This window comes from Primulina huaijiensis, unplaced genomic scaffold, assembly GCF_012295235.1.
Source record: "Primulina huaijiensis isolate GDHJ02 unplaced genomic scaffold, ASM1229523v2 scaffold10763, whole genome shotgun sequence".
NCBI lineage: Eukaryota > Viridiplantae > Streptophyta > Magnoliopsida > Lamiales > Gesneriaceae > Primulina > Primulina huaijiensis.
Window position 1 is genome coordinate 145,860 of NW_027342193.1, and position 9,104 is coordinate 154,963.

The following is a 9,104-nucleotide window of genomic DNA, read 5'->3' on the forward strand; positions in this document are numbered from 1 at the left end:
AATTATTAATTAGTAATATATTCTTAAAATGATTGAATAAATAAATAAAATTTTTAAAATTAATCTATTTTAAAAATTATAAATAAAATTAAAATATTATATTAATTATTAAATTTTCATTAATTTTCATTTATGCAGACAACTGAAAAATCGATTAATATTATAGAAAATAATTAAAATTTTATAATAACATAAATATGCATTTATTGTGATAATTAAAATAGTAATACAAATTTGAATATTAAATAATTGTTAATAATAATTATAATATTACGGTTATAAATAATATAACAATAATTAAAATATAATCAATAATAATTATTTTAAATTTGTTGAATTTATAATTATCGTAAATTTTAAAATATTAAAAGAAAATTTAAATTAATCAAATATTATTTTTCTCCTCAAAGTATTATATAACTACTAACAAGAAGATAATAATACATACAGTGCGGCCTGGGTGTGAGCTAAACGACCATATCAAAATCTTAATCATGCACATCAAATACATGATAATTGAAAGATTAAAAATCAATCACTCCTTATCATGCACACCAAACAATACAATGTCTAAAAGAAGTAATGGCATATTCTAATTTAGATATATATAATTAAAAAATGGTAAAATTTAACAGCAAGTGCCAAAAAGATCAAATTTAATTTATAATAAAATTAGATCCTTTATCATTTATTGAAAATCAAATAATCGATAATCTAACCAAAAACAATGTTATTTATTTTTAACCTCGACGAGTCCTGTCCGCTCACAAGCATTTTCAGACCAGATTTTAGCTCCCCTATACCTTCTTCAAGAACAGCACAAACTGGAAAAATTTGTACACCACTCACTCTTTGTTTTAATTCTTCATACACTGCTTCGGCTCCGTCTTCATCGATTTTATTTGCCACGACTATCGACGGTCGATCTGATAGCCCCTCCTGATAAAACTCCAATTCCAACAATAAATCTTTCAGTTGTTCCCAAGGAGGTATGCCCTTACTACCATTTAATGCAGCAGCCAAGTCCACCACATAAGCCAAGACTCGGGTGCGTTCTATGTGACGTAAGAAAGCGTGTCCAAGGCCACGATTTTCGTGTGCTCCACGGATAAGACCAGGGATGTCAGCCACGGTGATGGAAATGTCGTCATAGTTTAGTTTTCCTAAGTTAGGCCTCAAGGTAGTGAAAGCATAATGGCCTACCGTAGGTTTAGCTCTCGACATAGCACCAAGAAGTGTGCTTTTACCGGCATTGGGCATTCCTATTAGGCCAACATCTCCGATACTCTTGAGTTCTAACAAAAGCAGGACCTCTGAACCAGGAAAACCAAGATTGAGTTGCGAACCGACTTCATCATCAGAAACTTCAGCGTTTAAGTTGGTATCTCTGCACATCTTTGAACCTTTTGCGGAAAGTGAGTTCCCCAAGCCGCCTTCCCCTCCCCGAGCCACAATTATTTGTTGGCCAGGATATGTTAATTCTGCAACATTATATTGTATTTGTTGTTTTTCAGCAAAATCTTCCTCACAATCAGATCCAGACATATTTATTTCACCACCCAAATCCTTGCACTCACTATATGCTTCATGTATATCGGGTTGATTTCTTAATTTGTCTGTGGAAGTAGAAAATTGAGGAAAAACTTCAGATTTTGAGGTGCAAATTGGTTCTTTGAAGAGCCCTTTGCTCGAATAAGCTGCATCCTCAACAATAATGTCGGTCTTATCCAACTTTCTAGTTATGCCAGTGAGAGATAGCCGAGAAGATACAGATGAACTTGTATCAAGCATCCCCGGAATGTCCCAAGGATCCAATACTATGGAAGAATCCTTCTCAGCTAAAGAAGAAATTTCGCCCTCGAGAAGATGAATGACTGTGCCAAGAGGTACCTGAACAATCTATTTTATGAATGTATTGTCAGTCAATTCTTTCAAAGTTTACACTGAAGAGAGATGCTGAAAATAGATGAGATCAATAAATGCATGATACAAACCTTGTCTGATCCTCGACATCCTATCAGATTTTTTGAGGCTCCATGTCCCCCTCGCTTCGCATTCTAGGACGAAGTTGGAAAATTAATCCAAGCCTCTCAAGGCAATAATAAATATGCATAAACAACCACACATATAACCCCTCAAATAAGAAAAAATGGTGATCACAAAAAGAAGGGGTAAGATTAAAAAAAAAAACAAAGGATACGAGGGAATAGGTTATTTACAATATGATGTTGCAGACTGCTGAAGTCCCATACTGCTGCAGAACATTCTAGAATCACGTCTCCACCTCTTCCTCCATTGCCACCTGCATCACGGTGCACATCAGACTGTGAAAGAGACACAATAGAAATAGTGAGTCTACGTTGGCAAATCATAAGAATTTAAATCATTCTTCAGAGCAAAGTTAACCGAACAAATTTCAAATATATCACCTAATGAGGACTAATGCTCAAGCTGGCAGACGAAAAACAGGGTGTCAACATTGTTTAGAAACTGAACCACAGAAAAGCCCTCAGTGTGCGCATGAGGCTCGTGTAGCAATGGGGGTTGGTCCACACATCTAGGTGCAAGCCAAAGTGGAGGCTTTTTCGAAGAACATGCCTTGGAAGGCTCAAAGAATGCTTTTTAATGTGTTCATGTAAGGCAAGGTTGTAAATGGCGGGAGGCGGTGGCGGGGCGATCGGTGACCGCCTACCGCCTCGGCCGCCTAGGCGGTGCCCAAGCGGTGCCTAGGCGGTTGAATTTTTTTAAGCAATTTTTTATAGATAATCATGCAATATAATCACAAATAGTCATCATTTTTTTATGTAAAATGTGCAATTAAATAATGTTAAAACACAAAGAAACTTCATACAATATAATATCATCTAGATAATGTGCAATTAATAAAGTTTCATCCTCATATTAATGCTATTATGCTAACAAAGTAATATCATTACTTCAACTTGTCCTACAATACCCGCAATATTATGTTTCATCCTATAAACTCTTCTTTTAATAAGACTCTTACACAACTTGCATGTGATCCAATCTCTTTTCTCTTTATTATACAACACCCCATATTCCCAAACAATACCATTAGACTTTGGGAATACGGGGTTGTTTGGTGGTTGAGACTTGAGAGTGAAAACCAAAAATAAAATAAAGAAAGTGAGGTGTACTAGGGTTTTGATATTTAAAATTAGTTGATTTTGACTAAGTTTTTAAAATTGTTGACTAGGTTTTTAAAATTGTTGAATACAACTTAAAAATCTTGACTACCCGCCTCGCCCGCCTGCTCGCCGCCTCGACCCGCCTCCCCAACGCCGTATAGCTTGGGCCGCCTAAAACACTCGTCTCATGCATAGGCGGTGCGGTCGAGGGCCGCCTACCGTGCCTAGGCGGCCGCCTCGACCGCCATTTAGAACACTGATGTAAGGACTGCATGAAGTCAAGATAAAATTTATTGCAGTAGCCAATTTTGCTCATAAACCAAGGAACATACGTTTTATTGTAGTTGAATAGTTCGTAAAATATATTGAAAGCTAGAACTTCCTAGAATATTATGCCTTATTGTGCATGGCCGAGTCGATCCAAAAGGTTGGTGTGTCTACGACTAGGCAACAAGCCACCCTGCTTCCTCGCACTTTTAATTACAATGGGAATCGATTCAAAGCAAAAGAAAATATCCCCACATGTCAAGCATAAAAGTAAATCTACCATCAGGTTTTCCATGACGATCATGACGACTACGACGAAAGCTGGTGCAACCATTGCCACCTTCACCTCCTTTAGCCCATAGTCTGAACCTGTCTATCATTCTCCGCTCCTGCAAATAACAAATAAGTAAGAGTGACCTCGGTAATCGACCAACATAACATACATTTAAAACTATAAGTAGAAATGTGATGGACGCTCAAATTCTTGCATCTGTACAACCAATTACCAAAGTATAAAAAGATGAGAGTGAGTGAATTGTGGTTAATGCTCCCCGACTAACAAGAAATGATGAATATTTTAAAACTTCCAGTATCATTGCTAAGAACAAAATATACTAAAAAAATTCAACTTTTTATCAGATCATACTCTTTAAGTCTTGATATTTTATCCAAATCATTTAGTTCCGATCATAATTCATACTTATAACATTTGTTTGATATATCCTTTTTTATAAGACTTATTTAGGAAAGCTTTTCAACTTCAAAAATATACTGGCTCGGATCTAAACCAAGGTGGAAAATACCTGTAATGGAGCCATTTTTGTTTTCTTGTTCGGAATATCTGAATATGAACAGGCTCGGCATAGTGATTTGGGGAATTTTGCAGCAAACTCCAAATATGAAAGTGCATACCTACTGCCTAACCACATCTCTCTTTCAACAGTCAGCCACAAATTCTTGACCTCCCAGCACAACAGAATGGGTGTCCCAAGCACAAATTAAACACTCACCTACCAAGTCATTTCACCCAAATTATGCACCAATAGGCACCCATTTAAGGGTAATTTACACTGACGAATAACAGTACCAAAGTTCCTGCAGTTATGGCCAAAAGAATAGATTACACGTAAATTCCTTTGGAGAAGATGGAGGAGAGTAAAGCTCGATTCGATAAAAGCTCATTAAACAAGTTCAAACGAGCTTTTATCGAATCGAGTTTGAATAGCCCACAAACAATTTTGTTCATTTGTATCCCTATTTATGTGTATATAATGAAGCTACAAAAAGAACCTCAAGAAAAAAAAATCCCGATAAACCTTAACAAACAGAAAACCAATGGAAATAACATATGTTGTTCCCCTCAATCACCCATACATCCAAAATGATTTATTTGGCCAACTTGCATAATTCTCAAAGAAAGGGATCATCTTCGCTGTGTATATAGCCCATGATTGATATTTGAAAAGCAGAATAAAGTACCAATCTTACTCACACATTTCATCAAACAGGTGATGGATTCATACTGAGCTCACTTGGCCCTTGACCTCTCAAAGCAAGCTTCAACAAAATGAAGCGGTCCAACAAAGGACCGTCAGATTACCTTGACAAATAGAACTAGATATCCGCTAAAGAAGACTTTCAAACAAAATGAAGTCTCGCAAAACAAGGGGCAAACAGCCGAAAACTCACCCGTCCCGAAGAGTTTGTGACTTTGTGTAACATTGGAGAAGGAAGATCCCCGCCGGGTAATTGAAACCAGTCAACTGGCGGCCCGGCCCAATTGTGGGCAGTTTAATCCATTAAGCTTTTGGTAATTATTTCAGTCCATTAAATTTTTTTGTTAAAAATCCAAGATTAAATTTTTTTTTTATTTATTATTTTTTTAGGTACAGTTTGGTTCATGGTATGATATATATAGTATGGAGATAAGTAATATTTTGTAATAATAAAATAAATAGAAAATGATAGTTAATATAGTGTTTGATTAAATTGATTTGATTGATTAAATTTGAGATAATATGATATTATCATTTTGTCATTGTTGAAAATATTAATAGAATATTAATAATATTATTTATTAAGGGCAATATCGTAATTTTATATTATTGATTTGATTGATGTGAGATAAATTATTACGAATTTGATTGATGTGAAATAAATAATTAATAATTTGATTGATCGAGATAAATAATACTTGTACAAAACAAGTGTTATGATAGGACTATTTATATTAGTACTTACAAGTACTTGAACCAAACAGTACCTTAGAGTATTAAATACGGATGACAATTGAGTCGGTATAGAAGGGGTTTGATCAACCTGAAACATAGGACTCGCCTCGGAAGCACGGCGAGTTTAATCTAGATTGGATCCGCTAAAAATTTATGCTTTTAATATTTAGTCATTATACAATAAAAATAAATTTAAAAATTAATAAATCGTTAAATTTAATTTTTCGACTTTACATTTATAATATTTATGAAAAAAATTTATCATAAGTTGAAATCCATTAATTATATTCAAATCATAACAAAATAATAATTATAAATATATTTTTCATTTTAAAACATAATCATAAAATAAAATTATTTCAAATCCATTAATCTTTTGGTAATTAGTTCAAGTCATTAATTTCTTTCTCATGACCATGTATAAAAATCCAAGATTAATTTTTTTAATTTATTTTTTTAGAGTATTAATTACGAATGATAATTGGGTCGGTATAGAGCGGGTTTGGTCAAATTGAAACACGGGACTCGCCTCGGAAACACGGCGAGTTTAATCTAGATTGGACCCACTAAAAATTTATGCTTTTAAAAATTTAGTCATTATACAATAAAAATACTTTTAAAAATTAATAAATCGTTAAGTTTACTTTTTCAAGTTTATATTAATAATATTTGTGAAAAAAAATAATATTAAGTTGAAATCCATTAATTATATTCAAATCAAAACAAAATAATTTAAATATATATTTTTTTTAAAACACATCATTATAAAATAAAATTATTTCAATTCTAAAATATTAAGAACTAAAACTAAAAATTAAATATACATTGTTTAATAAATAAAAAAATATAAATAGATTCTTGTAATATATGTATAAGTATATGTATACTTGTACGTGTATATATATATAGTGGGGAACGGTCCATCGAATCTCAAGACCCGTCCCAAATCTTGTTGTGAACCTGTTTGACTTGGTCTAAACACGTTCTATCGGGACAAGTTTAGATCAGCTCATTGTTATCCTTAATAAATATAGGTTTTACTCAACACAAAATTCTTATGAAACCATGTGACGGATTTCCGATCCAACCTGACCATTAAAAAAATTTATGTCAAAATATTATTTTTTATTGTAAGTATGTATCGAGTTGACCCATTTAACAATTATAAATTCACGAGATCGTCTCACAAAAACCTAATATATACCCATATATGACCCTAAAAAAAGGTATGATGTACGTCAGCTTGAATTATCATTCAAAATGAATTGTAACTACATTTGGAAATTAGAAAATGGCGCTCCAAATTAATAAAGAGATCAAATATTTTTATGTTAACACAAAAACTCATGTGAGATAGTCCCATGAATCAATTTTGTGAATCGAGTTGACTCGTCGTATATCCCCTAATGCTAATATATATGCAAAATGAACTAATAAATTTGCAGTTATTCATTTCATCAATCATAAGCTACTTCCTTTATTAAGTGATAATTGCAATTAATTGAAATATCCTAAGGAACGAGTCAGAAAGTGCCACCTGCGAGTAATCCATCTTATGGGGCCAATAATTTAATATATCTTAATAAATCAGATTTTATATATGTCACGTAGCATCACTACTGTGCTGCAATATTATATATTCATGAGATATTATATATACAGCATTGAAATTGATGGGGAATTAGACTGGTCAAATTCCCACAAAACTATAGGAATCGAATTAATTGTATATGATCATATTAGTTATAATAATTCGCAATGTTTATTGATTTAACATGACATAAGTCTGATTTTTCTTCATGAAATCATTACACGCTGCTCGAATTAGTCCAAATTAAGATATCTAATCAAAATAGCCTATCTCTTTTTTTCGTTTTTGATCATATAACTAACATGAGATCAAATGCATCTGTATTATCTTTTGACATGTTAACAACATTCGGCGTATAAAAGAGTAAAAGCGTAGATGATATATCATTTTTAGACCAAAATTCAATTGAAGTCTTTTTTTGCCAAAGTTTATACATGCTTTAGACACATGAATGCCATAGATCATTAAGTTGTATAATAACTAAAGAAGCATATGTATTTCTTGTGTGGGGGTGGTCAGTTGCCAACCTTCTCCACACACCTACTTCTTTCCATGCATTAAATCTTATCTCTCTCCACACCTACCAAATGAAAATCAATCTATATNAATTGAGCACACTTCAAATCATGAACAATGATTCTTGAAGTAGGAACATTCAAGTACTACAATTAACAGAAAAGATAACAAACACCAGAAAGATCGAACTTTGAAGAACAGGTAATCGAACTACATGAACATAATCACTAAACTTGCAGCTGATTCATATACCTTAGGCATGAGATCCACGACCAACAATGGACAGCAAAGCTTTCTTCACGATCAGAACCGGGTATACACCTGGACTAAAGCACGACTTCGAAGAACTATGATCAATGGTACATTTCTCTTGATGCTCCGTAGCCCTGTCGTAGAACGACGAATCCCAGCTCGAAAACCGCTTTCGCCTGTGGGTAAAGGTGTTAGACCTCGGTGTCGTGGCTGCATCAGAAAACGAGGAGCGTGAGGACGGAGACCACGACAGAGAGGAAACCGAAGAAAGGGTGGATTTTGGAGAGGATGAGAAATATTGGTGTTTCTTGGGGTTCATTCTCCTGAGCAAATTGTAGAGAAGCAGCTTGGATCTCGACCGAGTCTTGGAGTATTTCTTGGAACCGTTGGCGTAGTAAGAGGGCGGAGGAGTAAGCGGGGGGGCGTTGGATTTGTCAGCAAGCGTGTGCTTGGGGGTGCCGGGGCAGGTCTCCCACACGAAGGGCACTGCGCCCGAAACGTCGCCATAGTAGACCCTGAAAGAAGGGTAGGATTTCGAACTTTCCTTGGATAGAAGCTTGTTGAAGAGCTTGCTATCTTCGTGTCTGATTCTGAATGATTTTTGATGAAAATCAGTGCTGCTGGTGAAAGGCATCTTGGGATATTGCTGAAAAGTGAAGAAATTGTGGAGTGATTGATATTGTATAAAACGGGAGAATTTAAGGCTGAAAGGATGGATCTGAAGTTGGGTTTTGTACTTCGGATGAAATGCGACATTGGGATTAATAATAAAAATTATGTATATTATATTTATGCGTGAAGCATCTGTGTCAATATAGTGGCCCTTTGAATTTTTGGTTCAAAATTAAGTTTCTGGTGTCTAAAAATTACGGGTAAATATTGGAAAATATGGAATATTTTGAACTAGAATTACCAGTGTCTTGAGTTCGAGCTCGAACTCTAATTGAAACAAAAAAATATCTTATTATTCAAATTTTGAATCAAGATCGAGCTCGAATACATGTATTTGATTATTTGATGCTTAAATTTTTCTTAGTATTTGGCTAACTTCTGTTCACTTGCATCTCTCATCAATCAGCATGCTTACATATATATATA

General features: G+C 34.1%; 1 protein-coding gene across 9 annotated transcripts; it reads right to left on the reverse strand.

The window, feature by feature from the left end:
• Positions 1 to 573: 573 nt before the first annotated feature.
• On the reverse strand, positions 574 to 5,249 carry LOC140965538 (probable GTP-binding protein OBGM, mitochondrial). 9 transcript variants are annotated; one of them, XM_073425618.1, is made up of 7 exons: positions 5,106 to 5,249; positions 4,909 to 4,973; positions 4,220 to 4,426; positions 3,697 to 3,805; positions 2,220 to 2,302; positions 1,995 to 2,057; positions 574 to 1,899 (listed from the first exon to the last, which is right to left on the reverse strand). In XM_073425618.1, the coding sequence occupies exons 3-7, from the start codon at positions 4,343 to 4,345 to the stop codon at positions 715 to 717; spliced, it is 1,566 nt and encodes a 521-aa protein (XP_073281719.1). In that variant the 5' UTR covers positions 4,346 to 4,426; positions 4,909 to 4,973; positions 5,106 to 5,249; the 3' UTR covers positions 574 to 714. The 9 variants fall into 9 exon arrangements, with proteins under 9 accessions (XP_073281719.1, XP_073281715.1, XP_073281718.1 ...); XM_073425614.1 differs by having other exon boundaries at positions 4,220 to 4,511; XM_073425617.1 differs by having other exon boundaries at positions 4,220 to 4,511; positions 4,905 to 4,973.
• Between the last annotated feature and the right edge of the window lie 3,855 nt (positions 5,250 to 9,104).

Coding starts and splice junctions, on each gene's coding strand:
- LOC140965538 (XM_073425616.1), bottom strand. CDS start 4,345: ATGTGGTTAGGCAGTAGGTATGCACTTTCATATTTGGAGTTTGCTGCA. Junction 3,806..4,219: donor CAAAAATGGCTCCATTACAG/GTATTTTCCACC, acceptor TGTTATTTGCAG/GAGCGGAGAATGATAGACAG. Junction 2,303..3,696: donor TCGTCATGGAAAACCTGATG/GTAGATTTACTT, acceptor ACCGTGATGCAG/GTGGCAATGGAGGAAGAGGT.